General features: G+C 34.1%; 2 protein-coding genes across 2 annotated transcripts in view; one reads left to right on the forward strand and one right to left on the reverse strand.

The window, feature by feature from the left end:
* Positions 1 to 21,810, reverse strand: part of LOC126825299 (potassium voltage-gated channel protein Shaker) — a 47,336-nt gene extending 25,526 nt beyond the window's left edge. Inside the window, exon 1 of the mRNA XM_050554881.2 lies at positions 18,490 to 21,810. Within this exon, the coding sequence (XP_050410838.1) occupies positions 19,671 to 21,188 (1,518 nt within the window). The 5' untranslated portion in view covers positions 21,189 to 21,810 and the 3' untranslated portion in view covers positions 18,490 to 19,670. The remainder of the gene's footprint in view (positions 1 to 18,489) is intronic.
* Positions 21,811 to 22,056: 246 nt separating this feature from the next.
* The window catches only part of LOC126825300 (U1 small nuclear ribonucleoprotein 70 kDa), an 89,125-nt gene continuing 85,258 nt past the window's right edge, over positions 22,057 to 25,923 (forward strand). The window contains exon 1 of the mRNA XM_050554883.2: positions 22,057 to 22,366. Coding sequence (XP_050410840.1) covers positions 22,223 to 22,366 — 144 coding nt within the window. The 5' untranslated portion in view covers positions 22,057 to 22,222. The remainder of the gene's footprint in view (positions 22,367 to 25,923) is intronic.

Raw genomic sequence — 25,923 nt, forward strand, 5'->3', positions numbered from 1 at the left:
GGAAATCCCATACTACACAATAATTCTCTAATAATTACTATAAGAGAATTGTTACAATCTGTAAACAAAACCACTGACTTGACTTTAAGAGAAGCTTATCTGTGATATAATATGGTCTAATCCACCATTAACTAACTACCACACAGAGGATTTGCTATTCATTAAATACCCTTAAAAAACATGGGTTGCCAGCCACAAGAAAGCAGTTGTGCAGTTTTAAAAATGTTAGACGAGCAAACAAAGCTCTCTTAAATTAGATCAAACTCAAAATTGCTCTTCTAAAATCAATGCGTAAAATTTTACTTGATATCATCTCTACCGGTATCATTTTCGAAAGCCATTTCAACATGTGACGGAAGTGAAAAAGAAAACAACCTCAGGGTCCGTCTAGGCGATAAAGTGCATGTTAAACCTGCATGATTGAGAAAGGTACAATTGTCTATTTCATTCTATTCACACAACAGCACTACAGGACTAATCAAAGAACAAGCATTCTCAAGGGCAGCAATATCCTTAATATACATGTGATTTGTAATATGTTTATTATATTGTTTATTATATATTTGTCTCTGGATGCTGTGTACTGGATGGCTTATACTGCTAATATCTAAACTATTTCAGCCTATCAATATACATCTTATTTATAATATGTTTATTATATGTTTGTCCAGAACATCAAGACTGGCCTTTGGATAGTATACTGGGCAACATATACTGTTTACAAGTATATTGTGCACAATTCCATCAAAGTTTACTGCTCAAGGCGCATTTAGCTCTCCACTTATCACAAGACAAAAACAATTGTTTTGCACCCCAAGACTTTCAATAGATAATTGTGGTTGATGTCGCCATTTAAAATGGTGGGAAAACATACTTTGACTGGCACATGTACAAAAGCAACCTTGACACAAATATTAATCATAGAATATATCATTTCTACTAATCGAAATAGGCAAGGTACAGAATACTTTGGAATGTTTTGTGGAAAAATATGTAACATGGTTCTGTTGTCATAATCTCAGAAAAATGTCTGCTAGTCTGTGTAATCATTTCTGACTAAACAACAGGAAGAATCATGCCAATTCCAGGCCCAACTTGATTAGATAGATTATAGTACTCTTATCTTTCATGAAATACCTTCCACCACTTTCTGCACTGCGACTCAACATACCAGCCATAGTTAGTAACAGACCTATATATATATATATATATACTTATATCCGTTATCAATATCTGGAAGGATGAGCGGCCATTCTTGGCAACCACAGACCATTGATCAGAAGTATTCAACATATTGTATAGAGCTTATCTTAAATTTATAGTCGCCAGACATAAATGTACTACAACAGTCAATATCTACTACAGTCAATTCTTTATAAGCTCAAGTTTATTTCCTTTAGACTAGCTGACATCATGCTTGGATAAAACAATCATTGATGTTCAATGCTTCAACCTCAAATCGTGCAGCTCTAACACAATTAGACAGCACATTGCATACAATCAAGATTGCATTCTAGTTATCTAATTAAGGAAGTAATGTAGATTTTTAAATCAAGAAGGCAAGAAAACAGAAAAAGGATAGGTTGCGAGGTAACAAAACATGTCCACAACCGCTAAGTCATCCGAGCGGTAACATAAAAATGTGTGAGAGAAATAGGGTTTAACATCTACTCCACACAAACTATGCTTGGATAAACAAATAAGGGAGATTTGTATTTTACCATACATTGCTTAATACTTGCCAGAATCTTTAGCAGTGAGAGAAAACTGGAAAACTTGACAGGCAAACCTTTCTCCTTGTCACATGAAATGAAATGGGGTTTAACAGCAGTGCTAGGATCTACTCTTATTTTGAATTTCAATTATCAAGGTTTCTGTTTTACATGCACACCAATGTGTACATGGCACTTTTTTTTTCTCCCCATTCAAATGATGATTAGACAATATTCCTTATCAGGCCCTTCATCCTGCACCAGTAACAAGGGTAATCCCCACCGGGAAAATCCAGAGGAACTTTCTTGACCAACTGACCAAGACCTCCTGGTTAATGAGCCAGTGTCTTAGTGGTCAACACTAACATCTATGACCAGATCTTATAATTTAAAGCACAGAAAAAGTGAGAGATAAGGATGATCCATTCTTGTCACATACAACCATAGGATGGAGATCATGACACCAGAGCAATATACTGACTGGATCATTCAGCCATCTACTAAAATATCCTTGCAAGTGGCCCTTCTGATTAGGACACATGGCATGCAAGGCTACTATCAGACATTTGTGCAAAAGTTAGGACAAAACAAACCATCTGCAACTTTGTAACATTGTGTGTACAAACTAGTATTAAAAAAAGTTATAGACCAGATCTTTTAATTAAACTATTTTATCAGCACATCAAATCACCTTTATTCAAGACCAAAATTAATTTACCACCATAAAAATTACTTTCTTGGATAAGGTCTTCAAGGGATATAAACGTAAGTAGAGTGTTCACAAGATTTTTCAAAGATATCAAGGGACATAACTCTTCCAGTAACTATTGGAAAACATTGGATAAGAACTTTAGCCTCTGGAGTGTAATGACATATGAACATACAGAGAAGAATATATAACAAAATATTCAAGGAACTGTATTAAATCATTGTATTAAATAATTTATAATTGTAGATTTGTAAAGTTCCTCTGATCTGACTACTACAACAAACATATACAACTTTACATAACTCAACATCGAATATTTATTCTCAAAACAAGTAGGAGCAAATTCATAGTTTTGAATCCAAGGTAATAAGCAAAAAATTTCATGATATGGGAAGTGTACAAAGAATGCATCAGAAATAAATAGGAAAGGTTGGTAGAAAGTCAGATAACCGACTGCCGATTGATAAATACCTGAATCAACAAATAGAAGATAATGTTCTATTTATGTGGGCAACATCGCTTGTATCTCAGCCTCACCCTACAGTATAGATCTGCTAGCAGAATGAATGAAACATTGGCACTAGTCAACAACATAACACCAAAAAAACTCTAAGAAACCAAGAATCAATAATCATGCGCAAGATGGGTTTGGGGCATTATTTGGTCAATGTAGCACTTTTATTTTGATTTTGTTTTCTTAAGAGAGAGAGAGAGAGAGAGAGGGGGGTGGAGGTCCACTCTACACAATCTAGGTCATTTTATTTCAATAATTCATTTGCGCGTGGGGGTCTTTAGCAGTGGGGGGGGGGCGGATGACCCAGAGACCACCCACAAGGTTGGGCAGGTGACCCTATCCTTATCAAGTACAAGCAGTGAATCGAATGACAGACCTTATGGTCCAATGAACATGAGTTAAACATTCAGCCACCCAACCCCAAGTGTTTAATTAAATCAATAAGAGTACATATTAGTATGGATTGAGCTGTGATAAATTTGATATTTAAGCGTGAGAAATTTGATATTTAAGCGAAAATGCAAATGACACATCGTTACTTCAATGACATATAAAACTAATATATGTCATGTTATCAACCAGGTCTAATAAAGTAGTAGAGATAGTAAATTTTATTTTACACTGTTAACAGCTGAAACAGCTGCAACCCTTGTAAGTGGCTTAAACTAATGGATGCTTGCATGCTTTATTAATATAGAACTGATGTACTAGAAGATAAAAATAACCAGGGAGTAAAATACTAATTGATTTTTACAAGGACAATTAAGTAAATAATGTTAACAGTTCATTTAACAATCAATTGGGAGTTGGATGTTTTCCAATCGTCTATAAACATGTCAGTATCTGTAGTAGAAATAATATCAATTCCAATTACACACTTACAACTTAGAAATTACAATTATTTAAAATGTGTGTGTGTGTGTGTGTCTGTGAAATAACTTCATATAAATGCCCTTGTTAGGTTGTGTAATAAACTTATATTCTTTATTAAATACTATACAATCAATAATCATTAACTCTACACCCCCCCCCCCACCACACCTAACTGCAATCTTCAACCAATATACACATACCATTACCTACAACCTTAATGCATATAACTACATGTATACATGACAACCAATACACACAAATGATTTGTGTGTATTGGTTGTAGAGTATAGTTATATGCATTGGTTGTAGATAATGGTATGTGTATATTGGTTGTAGATTGCAGTTAGGTGTTTTTTGGGGTATTTTTCTTTGCAGAGTTCAGTTATGTTTATTAATGGTATAGTATTTGTGACAAATGTAATATAACCATTATCTACAACCAATTAACCAACACTGTAATTAAGAACCAACAAATATACATGTAACTGTTATTGACAACTAATATCACTGGAAACTACAACCAATAAACACACCGGTAATATGTTGAAGATAAAAGTACCAGTATATATTATATTCTGGTACCGTTATCTTCAACCGATGAACAGAACTCATATCTACAACTAATAAAACTTAAATATTTTTGCCACATAGACTGTGTGCTTGGTTTCCTTCCATGATTATTCCCAGATTATCTTAATCTTGCAGATTTATTTATAACAAGCCATAGAGTGAACATTATCTGCAATATCACATAGTGTGGAAAGGGAACAATATTCATCTAGTCAATAAGTCAGTTATCGTGACACTTTCAAACTCTTTCAGGACTATAAATTATAACATTACGTTTTTTACATCAATAAATATATTCATAGTTAATGGCCACATGTCAAATCCAATCTTTAACCAAGGAGAAGATAAGGATGTCTGAAAATTGATTTCAAGCTGGGCTGAAAACACATCGATAATATGAAGAAACAGTATTCAAGCAGTGTGCATTTTCAGAACATATTATCATGAATGAATGGAATCTTTGTTTGAATTAGATCTTTACAAGCCACATGTTACTCGAAACAAATGGTTAAAAATATCAGCCCAGATGATATAAAGTGATATTACTGAGTCGAAAATCATAAATATATATTTAATACATGCAGTACAGAACATCCAGTGTTTTTCCTTAGTTAAGTTCATGGCTCTGATTTCAGTTATATCTGCCAGTTTTGACTGACAGGAGAACTGATCACGGCTGCAATGGTACGCGAACCACACGATACATTACATATCACGATATGGACATTACGTATTATGGCATGGACCTAACAATATGAAGTACATGCAGTACAGAACATCCAGTGTTTTTCATTAGTTACGTTCACGGCTCTGATTTCAGTCATATCTGCCTGTCTTGACTGACAGGAGAATTGATCACCTGTTAGTACGGCTGCAACAATACGCTAACCACACGATATATTACATATCACGGTATGGACATTACGTATCACAGTATGGACCTCACGATATGATACATATTGTTGTATATTTTCTTTCCAAATCTAATTCAAAAATAAAAACAGTAAATGATATTTATTGGCGACACGTCACATAATGAGCAACAGGTTTTCCATGTAAAAAGTATAAGCGTGATATTGTGTTAACGGAAGTTAAATACTGGAAATTTTCACAGAACCCCAAAACACCAGAAACCATGCTTTGCCACTAAAACTTAAAATAAGCCCTGTTCTGATAAGAAATTACACTAAACAAATGTGTCTATTGGTATTTGTGTGTGGTCTCCTGCACTTAATAAATAGATTTAATTTACGTAAATTGACAACAAATGAAGATAAACGAGAGATACTGACCATTTATCAAGATAGATGTCGAATCTCTGCATGAATAAAGAGAAAATATTGAATATTTTAGCACAGTTTTATGTCCAGAAATGTAAAATATTAGCTTAATGTTGATTTACGAGGTAGTCGCTGACATGTGATTAACTTAGATTCTACATACAGTGTCGAATCAGATATATTTATATCTTCCAATCTATATCTATACCATTTGTCAGCTTGAAGAAGATGTCAGTCATTGACTATCTTTTATCATTTACTGTAGTATATAATTCTCCTTAGCGGCTAACAAAATTAAATATCATTAGTCAGTTGGGCACAGATGGAGCAACATCTGGCAATGTCTTGCTTCAAAGCTTGTATGTGGTTGACCATGCAATTTTTTTCTGCAACACACATTTTATGTCGCATATTAGTTAACATGTAACTAACCACTGTATATACTAATGTAATCAAACTTTAAACTCCGTTATCCTCTTGCCTCATATGATTCTTAGTATATTAAAGACTATGCTCATGATTTAAGAGCTATAGGAATCCCTTGCAAACTATAATATTTTGAAAAATGAATATCTAATAGGAATATCAGTCCAAAAATATGGGAATCATGGTGGCTAAGTGGGTAAGACGCTGGCTAGCTAGCCTGGAGGTCGGGTGTTCGATCCCTGCATCGGCAAAGTTCATCCAGATTTTCCAGTGTGGTTCCCACTTGTCAGCGATGCAGGACGGAGGGCCTGACAAGGACCCGCTGTCTAGTCATTCGGATGGGACGAAAAACCAAGGTCCCGTTTACACATTGGCGGGCACGTTAAAGATCTCTTGACAGTTGGAATTCGATATAAGAGTAGGCCGTAGTGCCGCCATCCGAGCAAAATTTCCCTCATAGCACAATGTATGATGTAAGCCCGTCTTCATTAGCCCACTTCGGAGCAGAACAGTAGGACGTTAAACCCCATTTCATTTCATTTCATTTCAGTCCAAAAATGGTTCAATTCCATTTAGTATTTACAAAGATATGATTAATCAAAAATTCAAACGATATATACTTCTCCCTTTATTTGTCAGATTGATTATTAACAGATACCGGCGGTATATCATTTAACTACAGCAAAATCTGATATTTATTTTTGGGGTGGATTGTTTTTTTGTCGGTTCAACTAGATTCCTTGTACATGGTACTCATTAAAATAAATCATTGGCTTTTTTCTCTAGTACAAGGCCAGGGTGTAGTTATGTCTGACAGTTACATGACTATAATTAATCTCAATATCCACGACCTTTTCCGTTTTTCTTACGTCATACATTATGCTTTAAATAGATACATCATGTATGTTCTTCAGAATGCAATCTGAAACACTTTAAGTGCCTTCACATTAACCATAAAATATGGCATTCTATTCAAATATTTAAGTTTTTACCCCTACTGTTTGTATAAGCCGGAGGTATTTGTAGGAACAGAGACATCTCATATCTTTCAACTAAAATCAATTAGTCTATCATCTGGACAACCTTGTGCATTAGGAGTCATAGACTGTATAATAGAATTAATTACACATTATACAGACTAGGTGGATGTACATGTAATCTATCCAGAATGCCAGATACCACATCTTGTTTATTTTATAAGTTCACTATTCATGGAGCTGCTGTTTGAATAATTGTTGTATTTCTTTTTATTCAGTTGTTTATTTCACTGTATATGTGTGTTGGTTGTAGAGTCCAGTTATGTGTACTGAATGCAGATTACTGTTCTGCCTGTTGGTTGTAGTGTACAATTATGTGTATTGGTAGTAGAATGCAGTTATGTGTATTTGTATTGGTTGTAGATGTGTATTGGTTGTAGCTTACTGTTATGTGTATTGGTTGTAGTTTATGTGTATTGGTTGTAGTTTATATGTGTATTGGTTATAGTTTATATGTGTATTGGTTGTAGTTTATATGTTTATTGGTAGTAGAATACAGTTATGTGTATTGATTGATTGTAGATGTGTATTGGTAGTAGAATACAGTTATGTGTATGTGTATTGGTTGTAGATGTGTATTGGTTGTAGATGTGTATTGGTTACATTACAGATATATGATAGTTAATGATTACATGGCTTGTTGAATAGTTATGTCTCTACTCTAAAGTGTGTTTATGTTAAAACATTCAAGACTTTATGCATGATTTTAGTGATGTAGAATCCTCTGTGAATAGTTAAATCTCTAATAGGCAAATTATTCCAAACATATTTCAAGTCTATTCACAATTTACACATATAATATGATAAATTGAAAATTCCACCGATCTGTGCTGCTCCCTAGGTAACAATACGAACGTCATCTTTTTTTGCCGTGAACCAAACTGATGGGCCTATTTTAAATACGATTGAATCCAAGCTAGGATATTATTAGCACTGTTACTTTGATCTTGTTTTATTTCATCTTATTCTTTATTTACATGAACGATAAATATATTCTTTTTATATTCTATATTGATATTGCGATATCATCCCTTGTGTTATATTGTATTGTAAAGTGTATCTAAACATGTTTATCATGAAAGTAGTGCTGTATAAATACATGTAATAATATATAAATACAATAATTAAATGTTTATCTGTCTGCAAACATATTAACACGGATTCAGGCCTGTGAAATTTCATATTTTACGAAAAATGCAAATCATGCATCGATACTTTAAACTAGGTTTCCAGACAGCATTGAGCTGCATGAATGTCAGATCATTGTAGTTTAACTTGAAACAAACACTTTGAAATTTGTACAATATGGTCCAGTCTATGATTTTTATAGATATTTCATGGGGGAAGTATCACAGAATTACATACATGGAGCATAAAGCAAAACAGTTTGGATTAGTTAAAGATTACACCAGCAATATGAAGTTTTATCCTTTGATGTCAACATGTGTGTTCTATCAACAGGTTTGGAATGGCTTAAGACCACCACACAGATAAACTTAGATCCTTTTCTTCACAAAGTCTACAATTTATTTATGTGACTGAATACAAACACAGCTTTCTTTTTCCTTTGATGTTAGCATATATCAAGTTCTCTAATGTCAGAAACTGATCTTTTCAAAACTTTTGAAATTTTAGATATTAATAAACTAGGATTTCCTTTATTTGTAATCACAAAAGTCCAAATTCTTAACTGTGGTAAATAATCCTTTTATAACATTACATGAGAATTCTAAAAGCAATAAAATGAAATGAAACGTCTGACATTTCTGCACCGACTGGGCGTGATATTAGCGGTGTATAAACCCTAGCAAAGTACAGTATTGTGAATGTTGAATCTCTAACAGGAATATCCGTCCGAAATTGTTCAGTATTTGAAAAGATATGACGAATTGGAAATTCCATGTATCTATGCTGCTCCCTATGAAACAAGCACATTGCCATCTTTATTTGCCATGAACCAAATTGATGGACCTGTTTTAAATCAGACTGAATATAAAAAGGACGATTATCATGCATTGTTTTTTTTAATTTTGCTTTCTTATTTAAAGTAGCTAAGTCTCTAACTCAATATCATCAAAAATCTTTGACTTGAAAACACAAACTATTTGTCCATTCAAATCAACATTGGTCTTGTGATCTTACAGGGAAAAGATGGGCTTCTGATATCTAATATTCAAGACAAAATAAACATTTTACCATTGGTACACAAATCGTGTACCATAATGCGTTTCAGCGCCATTTGATTTTAGCGATTTAGCTCCTTTAAATGTTAAATAATCTACCTGAGTAAGGTATATATTAGTGTGGATTAAGCCGTGAGAAATTTGGTATTTTCCGAAAAATACAAATCATATATTGTCACTTTAACTGAAAATGGAGATTATAAAGTAAATAATTTTAAGTACAGTATATTAGTATTATATATGTATTATAAGGTATACAGATTATTTTTCATAATCTAATTTTAATGGTAAGAACCAACATTGTTATGAAACTAAAACCTAATCAACTAAAAATAAGTTTATTGCACAATGTACTTTCTTAACTTGATTCATAATGAAAATCTGTTACATGGCTGATTATCACTAATCCACCATTCTTATGTGAAATAATTCTTTGATCTTCTTACAGGTGCTTACACTGATTAAGACCAGTGTACACCATGCCTTCTTACTGCAGTATATTGTGGTTTCAGACTACATAGTTCTTGGAATTTTGTGTAATCAGATATCTATATTTACACTAACAATACACATTGTTAATTATAGCATGGGAATTTCCAATTTCCACTCAGTGCGAAGATTTAGTGGAGCTAACTCAACATTTGAATCACCCTAAAAACTCAATAAAATATTTTTTTCATATTTCAAAGTGGCCTGTCTTGATTAGCCCAGTTAGAAGCGAAAAGTAGGAAGTTAAACATTGTACATTGTACCTTTGGCTGACACGCTGGCCTGGAGGTCGGGTGTTCGATCCCTGCATTGGCCGAGAAAGTTCATCCAGATTTTCCGGCGTGCTTCTCGATGCAGGGCGGAGGACCTGACAAGGACAGCTGTCTAGTCGTTCAGATTGGACGAAAAAACGATCCCATGTACACATTGGCGTGCACGTAAAAGATCACTTGACAGTTGGAATTTAATATAAGAGTAGGCTGTAGTGTCCGGGCAAAATTTCCCTCATAGCACACTGTATGGTGTATGCCCGTCTTTATTAGCCCAGTTTGGAGCAGAACAGTACCTTTGGAAGCCTTATCCAAAGTTGGATTTCATGATATTTATGTTGTATTTTAGTTAACATGATAATGTCCAATTATATACCATAGTAAAAACAAGTTCGGGTAATTATGACAACAGAAGGTACAAATAAATATTAAATAGCAATCAGCTATCAGACCATAACTTGTGGTTGTGATACCTTTAAGATCTGTTACACATGTAGCCATCTTGAATATTACTCTAAAAAGATGTCTTATCTCTTTGTAACAGCACAAAGAATGGCCCCGGATCGTTTCACTTGATTTGATATCTAAATATTTCTTTCAGGTTTATTTTGTTGTTTTTTGGGTTTTTTTGTGTGTAGTGCAGTCCTCCTACACTAACTATTACAATACATATATAAACGAAAATCATTTTGGTTCCCAACCAATTTAAGAAATTGAGTTGTCAGATTCCGCATTTGAGAAATGTGGGTGTTTGTTTTATTTAAGAAATATAAGTATGTTTTCATTCCAGGCAAAGATTGGATATGATTTGTATTATGAACTATCAACTCTTGTACTGTACTGGAATGTTTATTTCCAACCACAGGTGTGTGCTGACTGCTGACCTCAACAAAATACTTAATCTACAGCCTCCAACACGTAGATTATAATTTGCAATTTATTTCGAGCCTACATTACAAATAGAACGATCTTTACTGTACATGTATTTATCACACCCATCGGAACAAAAGAGAGACAGAGAGAAATGGGGTTTAAAGTCCACTCGACACAAACTAGGTCATTTCAGGACTAACACATGGTTGAATTTTATTTCAATAATTCGCTTGCGTGTAGGGGTCTTTAGCAGTGGGAGGAAACCTGAGGACCCAGAGAAAACCCACAAGGTTGGCCATCGGAACAAAATTGGGCTGTCAGTGTTGCGGGGCAAAGTGGGACTGTCCCTGAAACAATTTTCAGGCCAATGTAAACATCTTTCCGAAGGCTCTGGTATTTATCAGATTTACTTCCTATCCAGTATAATAAAATTCATTTCAGATACTTGCACCCATATACAAAGTTACCAAAACATCAAGCGAATCCAGGCTGAAATAACAATACCAAAGACCAAAACTACAAGAAGTAACTTATACATGTATATTTAGATACATGGTATAACCTGCTGGTACAGATAATTAACACCATCAAATTTATTAGTATATATAATGAATACCATACTTTTCCCATGAACACACAAGATTTTCTCTCGTTCCCTCCATATTGTTCTATATGTATTTACTGTTGGAAAGTATTATCTGTGAGATATCTATAAAGGTGTAGTTATAGTGTACATGTATATCATCAATTGGATGAGTAGATAATGAATACCATACTTTTACTTACATGTCAATCTACACCAAGACATATATACTTGATCTACAAGTAGATTTCTTAAAGTAGCAATGTTGTTATTAATTTATAAAAATAAACCACACCTAGTCATTGCATGTAGAACATACTATACATTCTTTAAACTGTAACAGTTAAAAAATAAAATGAAAGGGGGGTTCACGTCCTAAACTTCTGCACCAACAAGGCAAATGAAGACAGCATACATATATCTCAAGGGGAAAATTTTGCCCCGACAGCAGATCTATGACATCCTACTCTTATATCATATTCCAACAGTGAAAGGTTCCGTTACGTGCCCATCTCATAAAAATACAGATCTATATTTTGTTTATTTATACTTTTGATGGCCTCCACTACATTAACATATGACTGTTGTAGTGGGAGGTCGCGTCAGGGGTCATACGAGCAGCTTATGACCCTATGATTAACCAATCAACGTTGATGTTTCTAGAGGGTATTTTGAAATACAACTTTTGTTTTGTCTCGGCTGCAAATGTCTACCCACAGGTCCATGCACCGCACACCAAGAACTCGCCGCAACAGACCATTTGATTTGCTAATCCCTCATATCAACCAGAACGTGGGTTATATAACAACTCTTCGAGAAATTCTGAACTTAAATAAGATAAAATTTTGATTTTTAATCTGATTGTTTACCTGCACGTAACTATGTACATTGAATCTATGTTTCCAGGCTCTCTGCCCTGCACCACTGACAAGGTTAGTTTGTCTGCGCCTTACATCAATATTGTTCTAAAATCAAAAAACCTAGTTATATCATTGTAATTAGCTAAATAATTATCTAATTAATCTTATTTTACTATTACGGTTTAAGATAAAGCTTAACCAGTAGTGAAACATAACATCAACTAGCAAACTTGGACATCCCAAAAAATTATTTGTTCAAATTCATTTTTCTAATGCAAGACATTTAGATCCTAGCCAGTATCCTAGAATCAAATTATTTTAATAACTTGTTTAAATACCAAGAATCTGAAAGGCAGCATGTATATCTATTATTTATTTACATGTATACCACTAGGAATGTCTAATTAGTTCTTTAAATGAATAAATCATGTTAATTATTTAATCTCTGTTAGTTATAACCTATTCATATCTTTATGTCATTCATCTCCACTTCCTAATATATATCTGTGTTATTTATTTAAAGACACATTATGGGAGATTAGATAAAGAGCTGGCAGTTCTCACTATAGTTAAAAACTAGATAATGTAAAGGGAATTTGCTGAAAATTTCAGTCAAATTGATCCAATCTGAACTGAGAATTTAGGGATTAAATTTTAGGCCTATCCTTGATCATCATTACTAAAGTCGGTACAATAAAAATCATAGTCTTGATTATCCATTTCATGATTAAATCCTAATCCAGTTAATTATTAATGTCTAATTATTATCTACGGCCTATATCGAATTCCAACTGTCAAGGGATCTTCTACGTGCATTCCAATGTATACACGGGACCTCGGTTTTTCGTTCCATCCGAACGATTAGACAGCTGTCCTTGTCAGGCCCTCCGTCCTGCATAACTGACAAGGGGAAACCACGTCGGAAAATCTGGATGAACTTTCTCTGCCAATGCAGGGACCGAACACCCGACCTCCAGGCTAGCGAGTCAGCGTCTTACCCACTTAGCCATCGTGAACCCCAAAGTAGTTTAGGCATACAGGATGAAAACATTTGATTTTTATTAACATGGTTCAGACAGTACATGTGTCCTTTTATCAGTAATATAAAATAATGAAAACAGTGAATACAATGGTATGTAGGTGTACGTTACTGATCAATAGTTTTATTATTAAGTTTTATAAATTGATAAAAATACTGTTGAACATGTACAGAACATGTGAAACTATTAAACATGTATTATACATGTGATATACACAATATTATACTAGAACACTCTAAAAAAATCTAACTAGGACATATACATACATATACTGTACATTGTCAGTTCAACGACTCCATTATAATGGTACAAATACAATGTTATTATAATTACACCCAAATTGTTCTGCATTTAACCACTATGAGAACATAGGAAAATGTCTCTTGAAATTCAGACCTACAACGCCCGGTGTAGGTTGACTAACATTTGTTGACGTCCGTCGTCCGACAAAACAAATGTTTTATACTTTTTTTAAATATATGCAAACGACCAACATTCGTTTAAAAGAAACTGACATTGACCCAAACATCATGTGGTAACAAAATGGCGCTGTCAGCCATTTCTGTACCACATGATCGCTAGCCAAATGCTGATTGGATGTCCGTATAAAATGTTTCACTCTTTGTTGAAATTCAACGCAAATGTCAAATGAGACATACACAAACATTTCTTGGCCGAACAATATTTTTGATCTCTGAGACATTGTTCGGCCAACAAATTTTCGTGTTGAAAACCAACGCAGACCAGCTAACTTTTGTCGGAAAACATTGTTCGGCCAACAAATGTTAAGCGGTGTGAGGCGTGCTTATGGAATGGACTAACTAAGATGGAAATTCCCAAGGAACTTTCTCTGACAATAATAGAATCCAACCCCGGACCTCCTGGTAATTTGGCCAGCGCCATACTCACTGTCCAATGTATTGAAACAAAATAAAATTTTGCTTGTCAGACATTTTTAGTTTGGGTTAATAGTGGCCAGAATTAGGTCACCAGAGGTCGTATGTCAGCTTCAGGAAAGAGTGCCAGTAAACTATTAATTGGACATTTATTAACATGAAAAGACCTTAATCTTATGCGTCAGATTTTTACTGGATTTGAATCCAATCTGCTGCTCAACACTCATTGATGATTAAATCCAAAAATGGATAATTGAGACTTTGTTTTTTTTTATAATGATGATTGAGGCTAGGTCTAAATTCAGTTGCTAATATCTCAGTTCAGAGTGGACCAATTTGACTGAAATTTTCAGCACATTCCTTTTACATTATCTAGTTTTTAACTATTATAGTGAGAACTGCCAGCTCTTTATACTTTATCTAATCTTCCATAATGTATCTAATAAACTTCAACACAGATATTTTTATGTTATGCAGCATCTCCTGTTCTGAATACACCACAAAAAGGTGCACCTCGCTATTTTTCACATTTAATTTCTGTACGGTATTCAGATTTAGGTCAGTACTATTCCTACAAAACTACATGTTTCTGTATAAGATAAAATGGAAGAGTACTGACCCGTACCTGCTTTAAATACAAACCAGTAATATTCCAGAGCATGAAAGCAATACGTCCGTGATGAGAATATTCTGTGGTGTTCACACCCATCTACCGATCGTGACATTGCGATAGCTTTAATGACTGACCCAGTTTATAAGTACTACTTTTTCAACCATACAGTTGATGATTAGTTTATTTGATCGGATTCTTGACAACCAATTTTACAGGCGAGATTCTTTCCCTTGACACCCCTACTCCTGCTTAAAGGAGCTAAATCGCTAATATTTTGGGCCTAGAAATTGGCACAAATGGGTCGCAACACATATAATAATGTAATATGAATGTATATAAACTGTTTTACATTCAATTGTTTCCGTTTTACTGTGATTTGTCATCAGTTATGTTCGGCGAAATACGCCAAAAGTCTCAAACGAAAGACAGTTTCTAGCGTCTGGTTATTCCAGTCAACACCGATAGTATATATTGCGCATGCTCTCCAAATAAGAATATGGCATCATCGTTTGACATGACTTGTGGAATATGTCTAGTCGCATTCTTTGAGCACCTTGTTACAAATGGCGCTGAAATGCATTATGGTACACGATTCGTGTACCAATGGTAAAATGTTTATTTTGTCTTAAATATTGGATATCAGAAGCCCATCTTTTCCAGGTAAGACCACAACACCAATGCTGATTTAAATTGCAGAAAAATTCGTGTTTTCAATGTCGAAGATTTTGGATAATATTGAGTTACGGACTTAGCTACTTTAAACAAGCCATACTGTACATGTATATTGCAAAATTCAAAATACTTAATGACTGCTTTAATACAGTATATAATTATTGTTCAGCACATCTGGGTATTAAAAAGCATGTGAAAAATATAGTAGAATTAATTGAATTATCATAAATTATTAGTATAACAGTGTAAAAATCAATAGAAACCAATGTAAACTTAAAATAGCCACTACGTAAGTTAGAATTAATTGATCGATCTGAATAATTATTAGAGCAGATATTGTTTATTAAAGTGACATTAGGTAAGATTAGATAAAGAACTGACAGCTAAATCGCTAATATTTGGGACCTAGAAATTGACACAAATGGGTCGCAACACATATAATAATGGAATATGAATGTATATAAAACGATTTACATTCAATTGTTTTTGTTTTTACTGTAATTTCTAATCAGTTATGTTCGGCGAAACCCAAAGTCTCAAGCGAATGGCAATCTCTAGCATCTGGTTATTCCAGTCTACAACGATAGTATTAATGCTCTGCAGGTAAGAATATGGCGTCACCGTTTGACATGACTTGTGGAATAAGTCTAGCCTTCGAGTCCCCTGTTACAAATGGAGCTAAAACACATTATGGTACACGATTTGTGACCAAATCAGGTGATATATCCTAGTTACATAGAAGTGTTATCCTCTGCAAAACACGATTTGTGACCAAATCAGGTGATATACATAGCCTAGTTACATAGAAGTGTTAGCCTCTGCAAAAGGCATTATGGGAGATAAGATAAAGAACTGGCAGTTCACATTATAAAAGTTAAAAACTATAAAATATAAAGGCAATTTGCTGAAAATTTCAGTCAAATTGATCTACTATGAACCAAGAATTAAGAGATTGAAATTTTGGCCTAGCCTTGATCATCATTACTAAAGTCGGTACGATAAAAAACATAGTCTTGATTATCTATTTCACGATTAAATCATGCATGACAGTAGGGCAGCAAATCAGATCATAATCCAATAAATATCGCTGGCTAGTGTTAATTCAAGAGTTGATTATGGTCTGGATAAGTTAATTAATGTCTAATTAATAATTTAGATAACATTTCAGGCCTAAAGAAAGACCTGCAATAGACAGATTTAGCTCTTTCATAATGTTTGTTTAATATTATTCCAACAGTAAATACACAACATACCCACCATAAATATACAATGTGTATAAGTGTTTATTATAAAAAACAATATTATTCCTCCACCCACTGTGTAGAACATGTGTATTCCCCAATACCTTCCAGTAAATATACATGTGTATTCCCCCCTCACCACTATAACTCACAGTGCAATATACAAAATAACTCATGCTTCATAAAACACAATGTTAATTAATATACCTGTATGCAAGACTAATATACATGAATGTTTATCAGACTAATCTATACAATAAATTAATGAGTGAAAGATATGTTGATATTTGTGACATTAAAATGTAAATAATGTGCTTTCATGTGATAATTGCTGAATTTTTGTAAATAAATATGTTTGGCCGGTTGGGGCTATTTTGGTTTACAACGGTTTAGTTTGTATCACAGTGGGTAGTGTCACACAGGGTATATTACCATCTAAAATTGAAATAAGTTAAACATACATTATGCAAGAGCTAAATCTGTCTATTGCAGGTCTTTCTTTAGGCCTGAAATGTTATCTAAATTATTAATTAGACATTAATTAACTTATCCAGACCATAATCAACTTTAGATGGATTCGCTAGCCTGCGATCTTAAGTGGATTGTGAGCCGATTTACTGCATAACTCTCCTTCTCGATTAAACGATTAAATGGATAATCGAAACTGTGCTGTTTATCGTACTGACTTTAGTAATAATGACCGAGGCTAGGCATAAATTTCATTTGCTTAGTTCTCGGTTCATAGTGGATCAATTTGAATGAAATTTTCAGCAAATTGCCTTTACGTTATCCAGTTTTTAATTAGTATAGTGAGAACTGCAAACTCGTTATCGAATCTCCCATAATGTATCTTTAAAAAAAAAGAAGATATGTGATGCGTGTCAGCATGAGGCAGGATATGTTTACTCTTTCAAGAACACCTGATACCTTTCGTATTCAAACTTGTCAATATTGATGTAAATGTACATATGTTAGACCTAGTTCAGTGCCTATTATAGCGAGAAATTATGGTACATACATATGAACGCCCTCTGACCTCCAGCACTCTACTAACTTGATAATCAGGAGTCAAGTCTGTTGACCAATGAAATTGCAGGTTTAGATTAAAGATTGTCATTTTTTTTTATGAATTGGAGGTCTTTAGAGGGCATTTTTTGCCAACCAAAAAGCTACCTGTACATGTAATTATACACATTCTACCATTATTTGAGACGTTCTGAGCAGATTAAAATTTTTCGTTATATAGCTCTGACATTAAACCTTTTAACTGTCTAATTATCCCATGCTTTACACTAAGGTGATATTTGAGTCCATCTAGAATTCAAATATAGCCTATTTAGTTTGCTTCATTTTTATAATTTGGTTGGTCTACACAGAGGGGGCATAACTCTGGGACGAAAGGTTTTGTCTTCTCATGACAAGAATGGTTCACAGTTCACACTAAATTTGGAAAGAATCTGTTTGAAAACTGTAGCCTATTATCGTGTTCAGAAGCCAATTGTTGATGGATGGGTCAACGGACAACAAAGTGATAACATAATACATGCCCACACTGAAATGTAGGCGTATACAAATGAAACTAAACAACGTTCGAATTTTAATCGGATTAATATTTGTGTATGTTTAAATAAAATAAGATTTATCCTTACCTTGTGTCATTATGGAAGTCCCTGCTTGTACCATGTAGCTTGACTTTCGTCTTCTGCATTCTGGTGCCATGGACTGACAAGACAGTACCACAGCCATCAGGTAGAGAGCAATCACCAACATAAACACAAGTGAACCAGTAGAATTATTCCAGTATTACGTATAATTATACAAGTCATATCGAACTAAACACAAAACTTGTTCGCTTCAGATTAAACAGATGCATAGAATGTATTGACTGAGCTGGTATCAGTGCCTTCGTTTAAACAGTTATTACCCACAATCCAATTAATATTAGCAGACCGTGGAGTCACACCGTATATTCATCTAATATGAAGCAGCAACACCCCACACTTTGCCCGCAACATCAGTCGACAGTGCCACACACAGTACCGTACCCATATCAACTTAATATCAGCCAACCGTAACGGTATCGGTACACACAATCCTCCTTTTCATATTTTGAATTTTATTCTTATCACAAATTACTTATATAATGAAGAGTTGTAATCATTAACAGCCCTTAGTAATTAATTAATTAATTAATAACAATTGTAAACCACAGTCGTTGGTTGAAAGCACTTCAGATGAAATAAGGAACACACATGTTACCATGGATTCTTTGAATAATATCATGCATGTAAACAGACACAAGGAAGGAATTTAACAAAGTCATCTACGCATTCTTTTTAAAAATTAAAACAAAAAAACGAAGAAAGTTACCGTTGCCACACTCAAGACACTACTCGTAGAAAGCAGATCCACTCCTTCAATCGCATTGTTCTTTTTAAACAGTTTAAAATGAGGTTAGCTTTGGATTGTAACAAAACATTTACAACTGACATGCTCACCACATCACGTCCAATCTTTGCACCTTGTGATTTTTGCATTAAGGGTTTTTAAGATTCTATAAATAGTATCATGGCCACCTTGACTAATGTTTTTCTTGGATATCTCTACTGTAGGTTTTGTTTGTAATGAATGGTATGTTTGGTTGAATAATTGGCAAGATCTAAAACCTAATCCATATATAATTAACGTCCAGGCTAGTTTAGAAACACAGGCTTTATGTCATGGCAAGGTTTCAGTACATACATGTATACCGGTACATGTTTTAAAATACTACATGCACACTTAGCATTCGAGTAAAAATGAAAGGTTGTTACTTTTACAAGGTCCTATATCAGACATCCGTTTCAATACTTAAGTTATTGATGCTAGCAGGATTATTAATTTTGTTGGCATGATTTTCTTTTGGTTTATCACATAAATGCAAACTGTTTCCTTCCTCAATTTCCATAATATCCGAACCACACTCAGAGTCTGTTGTACTTTTCTTCCGCTCAAAGTTCGGACATGACTGAACATGATGGTAATTTTTATTGTCCTCATTTTCCGCTTCTCGGTGGTAGAAATAATTAAAGTTCGAGACAATAACAGGAACTGGAAGTGCAATAGTCAATACACCGGCTATTGCACATAAAGATCCGACTAATTTTCCCCACACTCCGATTGGCCGCATATCACCGTACCCCACAGTAGTCATAGTAACAACAGCCCACCAAAACGCATCTGGAATACTCTTAAAATGAGACTGTTCCGCGTCTGCTTCCGCGAAATACACAGCACTGGAGAACAGAATAACTCCAATGAAGAGAAAAAATATGAGTAATCCCAGCTCTCGCATACTGGCTCGAAGAGTCTGACCTAATATTTGAAGTCCTTTTGAATGCCTAGATAATTTGAATATTCGAAACACACGTACAAGTCTGATCACCCTTAAAATGGCTAACGACATAGCCTGACTGTTACTTTTGCTTTCGTCAGCAATCACAGTGCCGAGAGTAATAAAATATGGAATGATAGCTACTATGTCAATTACATTCATAATGGTTTTGAAAAACACCATTTTACTTGGGGAAGATGCAAATCTAACCATCAGTTCAAAGGTGAACCAAATGATACAACATGTCTCTATTATAAAGAACGGTTCATTGAATTTTGGAATATCATCCTCTTCTATCGACTCGGAACCATTATGCGTCGTATTTACAACTCTGTAATGCTTGAATTCTGGTAATGTTTCAAGGCAAAATATCACAATTGACAACAAAATCACCACAACTGATAAAATCGCAATAACTCTGGCAGCCGTAGAACTTTCTGGATATTCAAATAAAAGCCACATACGTCTCTGGAACTCATTATGAGGAAGTGGAACTTCTTCCTCTTTAATGTAACCTTCATCTTCACGAAATTTTTCGAATGCCGCATCGCCTAGTTCATAAAATTTAATTTCTTCAGAAAACACATCCAGGGGTACGTTGACAGGCCGACGTAACCTGCCCCCACTTTGGTAAAAATAAAGAATTGCATCAAAACTGGGTCTGTTCCTGTCAAAGAAATATTCATTCCGAAGGGAGTCATAGTATCTGTTCCTTTTTGTTGGGTTTCCCAGCAATGTGTGAGGAAACTGATTCAGAGTTTTTAACTGGGTTTCAAAACGTAAACCACTTACATTTATCACCACTCGTTCACCACACTCATAATCTTCTGCCGCCATGCCATTATCGCCTGTAACATTGTCCTCCTCCGACAGTTTTGGAAACGATCTGGAATGGGGAGTAGAACGATTGATTAGCGGCCGTGAGTAGCCCGCTGGGCCGCCGTTGCCCTCGAGTGCTACCATGGCCGCCTCCATAATAAATACAGTCCAATGTAGGGGTCCATGCACTGGGGTTCAACACCACCACTGTATGAGTGTCCTAACCGCAAAATTCACCACTTTTGATTATTATATCGGCAAATATGGCGGAGAGAGAAATATAACCACTGTTCCCCGGATCGGATCGATTATTTTGACGTCACATCGACAAACATGTATGTCATTTTGCCAGGTTAATACAAATCTCGCTTAGAAATTTCATGCTTTTAAAATATTAAAATAAATCATTTGCCAGAAATATCTTAGCCAATATGTAAACAAAATATATCGAAGAGTGATGAAGCGCAACTCTCGCCTTCAGCGCACTCAGTAACCGAATTCATAATACCAGTAGTAGAATTATGCCAGTCTCATGAACATTTATATTACATCGTTTTAACATTTTCCACGAGCCAACATACTGGCTATAGTTTATCAAATCTTTACAAAAACAGATCGGTCACTCAATAGTGGAGGAGGCGTAAGCATACGAAATAATGCAGACTGCAAGCACACCACAGTAAACATCTTCATGCACCGTTACCTTTCACATAGCCCGAAATGTCAAATTAGAAGCCCTCGTGAAAAAGAACTGTTGTTCCCAATAGATGGAAAGTAGCCAATCACCGCGTGACCTCTAATATCTGTTACGTTTAATTCCGTAATCAATAATTATCTTGAACAGTGGTATTCCCCTATCTAAATTTAGAGATTTTATTTGTAACGTTTAATTGGCAAGATTGTGTCAAACCATTTTATTTTATAAATTTAAGCCCGAACTATCAATGGAATATGCGGAGAGATAATTTACCCGAGTCACAACACTACGAACGCGCACCTGCTGTACTTGCCAAGTAGAAGGATAACACCGCGTGGCAGTAACACAGTCACGAGGTAAGCAGCCATGTGATTCGGTTATGGTACGACAAAAATCGTAGAGAATACACAAAAACATAAGATTTAGAGAAACCATTGCCCGTGGAAAGGTGTCGAAAAGTCTTTAAAAGTGACAGAAGAAGTTACAGAACAAGATGACACAGTATTTACCACCAAATCTTCTGGCATTGTTTGCTGCAAGAGACCCGATCCAGTATTTGCCGCCCGTTGATAAATTGGGCTTCGAGAAGAAAAGAGTGCCGTACGGGGGCATAGCAAGTTTAATTAATGAATTTGAGGTAAAGTATCATGCATAAAAGTGCCGGTGCTAGTAAGATAAAGTGCAAACAAAGTCGTGAACATACATTTTGACAACGCTTAACAAACTCACAATTGTTCCAAGATGGCGGACACCAGAGTCGCCATGTTCAGGAGTTTGTCGATTTACGGCTTCAGCATAACTCGCTATAGGCGGCCTGCTAAAAAATCGATGGCAACCTTGCACGAATAATCCCGTTAGCCTAATAAGGAAGAGTTTGATTCTTCAACACACTATTAAATAGCTAAAACTAACATTTGACTTGCAGGTCTTTAGTAAAATTCATGGAATCACTGACTGTTCTTGTTGAAATTGATGTCTATATTTAATCCTGTTGCTGATGATGTTGTGGCTAGAATGACAACACAGGCACAGCCTCAATGATCATAGCACATGTGCCGATGAAAGACTGGAATATTGTATTCTAACATGAATAATTCACAGTCTCTCCGCCGTTTGCCTCACATAATTTAATTGAATTCCAGCAGTGAAAGAATGGCACTGAACTGAAGTAATAATTGATCTTACGACTGTAAAATCGTCCTTCTGCTGACAGTGTCAAGCGCTCGCTCTAAACGTTATCAGTACATTATTATAGCTATTGTGCTAATGTTAACTGAATTATATTATTTAAATGTCATTTATAAAGATTTTTTTAAGAACTAGAGCAGCTAAGTTGACAGGCAGCTGTTGTGGACTTATAATAGGTCTAACTCAAACTGCATGTATAAATTACACAATACAGTTTAAAAAAACATGTACTAATTATTTGCATGTGGACAGTTAATAAGCAAGAAACATTTTCCATTTGTTTTTTTCTTTTGTATTTTAATTACTAATACCAGACTATTTAAAGAGGAAATATATCCTCAAAAGACAGCATTACCCTACTTTAAGCTATTCAACTCAAATGATAACTTCTTAGGCTACTCCCAAGATAAAAAAAGATATTTTCTAGTCTTGTTTTAAAGATATTTTTAGCATGTATTAATAGATGAACATGTTACTACTTGTTTTTTTTATTATCTTTTTTTAAAACTTGCCATAAAAGTTATAACGATAGTAATCTGTTTATTGCAAATCTGTTTATCACCAATACATATTGAGTTAACACCTTTGATAAGTACCATTAATTCCATAGGTATTTTATCCAAATCACTTCTACTTTCTTTGTTCCTGTTAACTACAAATTGATTTTGATCAAATGTTTGTTTGGATTATCTCCAGTTAATAAGATTATCTTAATAGATATACATGAACGGAATTAATAACATTAAATAAGGTTGAACCACAATTACAGTACATTTCAATAGTAACAGTCTCTGGTAATGTTTGTTTCACTGATCAGTGTTAAGAGGAGCTGATATTATTTTGTCTAAACTGATCAGATTATTAATCAAATTATTCTAGACTATTATCATCTTATTATTTTTCCATTGTGCAAAGGGGAATAGATTCATGTTTATTGATTAAATGCCAAATGAAGTACATTTACACAGTCAAATATTCCGAAAAATTTGATTTATTATAGCGAGAAAAAAAAATCAACGAGTCTCGCTTACATCATCACTGGCTTATATTTCAGTTTGATGTAGAAATATTTTATAGGTCACAATTGAAGCCAACTGAAATCTAAACATGGGATTATTGATTATGTACATACAGGAAGATAAAATTAGAGTTAGATCAATCAATAAGTCAAAAGATCAAATCATTTGTTTTGTTTATGAATTTGTTTGAACCCATTTTAATATCCTTGAGTTTTCAGTATAGAAATTATAGAAACTAGGCATATAGACATACAGTATTGTATAGGTCACAATTGAAACCAACTGAAATCTAAACATGAGATTATTTACACGAAGATAAAATTAGGTTTAGATCAATCAATTTATAAATCAAAAGATTGAATCATTTTTTTTATGAATTTAATTGAACCTGTTTTAATATCCTTGAGTGTTCAGTATAGAAATTATAGAAACTAGGCATATAGAACTTATATAGTTACTAATTAAGTTATATTGTTTTGTTCTTTTATTTGAAAATATCTTTTAGCATGCAGAATGGTTTTTTTTTTTGATTTTATAATGAACTACATCAAAGCCCTAGACCTACACATTGAATAAATAGAAAAATGAACCTACAAAAATATTCAATTTAAACTTATTTTGAGTTTCATTATTTTCAGATACATTTGTTAGATTTCAGTTTGTGCACATTGATAAATGTTGATAAAATAATAACTTGTTTCTTAATTTAGACAAATCAAAGAAAATAATGTTATAGCACTTGCCTGTCTTGATTTTGATATTAGTTATATTCAGCAACCTGTTTGTCTAGCCTATTCACCTAGATTAATTGGTATACTAGGTAAATTCACTTTACTACAAACATCGAATCTGATTGATGGTCTACGTCGTCTGGATATTTACTCCACTGAATTTGTACTATTGAATACTCTGGTCTGATGATATTCATGTAAACTCGTTAGCATAAGCTAGACTTAGAAACTTGATTAGAAACAGACACTTGTTTACAGCAGGCTTTTGTGTTTTTTGTTTAAAGGGAGAGAAAATTGTTTTCAAAACAATTCTGTTGTCATGTTATTTAACAAAAGTTTTGTGCTCTGATAGGTAGCAATGCTCAATTATTATAAAGGGATTGGGATTCAATTTGATGAAGGCATTACCAAAATTCCAATTGCTAAAATATTTTTGTTTTAAACATTCAAAATGTTCAGCTCTGATTTATTGATCAAGGTTGATTTTAATGAGGAATTTTCTCGAAAGACTCTTTAATATTGAGAATAGTTATTGTTTTAAAGTGAATTTACCCTCTATTATTCTATAATTCTCTACACAGAACCAAACTGATTCTACACATCCTTACCTTTGTATACTCAGATAATGCCTGGTGGTTTGTGATTAAAAAAATAAAAAGGTGTTTAAAAGACAAAAATACCATCCATTGAAAGCTAGGGCATGCTGGTTGTTATTGTTGAATATCCATGCGATTGCAGTGTAGAACACTTTTGTGCATGACGCAGATAGGTAGCCTTTATCTCAATGACTGGTTGTTAGAGGGAAGGTGAAATTTTGTCAAAACTTCATATTTTGTAGATTTAAAGACTTTTATTGTTTTCAAACTTTAAATTTTATATGATAAAAACTTCATGCCTCAAAATAACCAAAGCATTATGCTATTGTTAAATCTGGTTCCTGGCCATTATACACATTTCAGCATACCGGTACATGTACGTGCAACAAGGCAAGGATATTCAATAATAACTACATGTAGGAGTTCATTTGTTAATCAGAGGGAAAGTGGGAGGTCATTACAGTGGAATGTGAGTTTAATGTGCAAAACAAAGAGGCAACATGAAAAATGGATGTGAACAACAAAAAAGCACACAATAATAAAATTTATTCCTGGCATAGCAAAGCCGACATTTGTTTTCAAATTTTGAATTCTGATTGACTAAAATTTCAATTTAATTACATTACCAAATTTTTATACTTTCTACAAAAATACTGTACA

The sequence above is a fragment of the Patella vulgata genome, chromosome 6 (assembly GCF_932274485.2).
Source record: "Patella vulgata chromosome 6, xgPatVulg1.2, whole genome shotgun sequence".
In the NCBI taxonomy this organism is placed as follows: Eukaryota; Metazoa; Mollusca; class Gastropoda; family Patellidae; genus Patella; species Patella vulgata.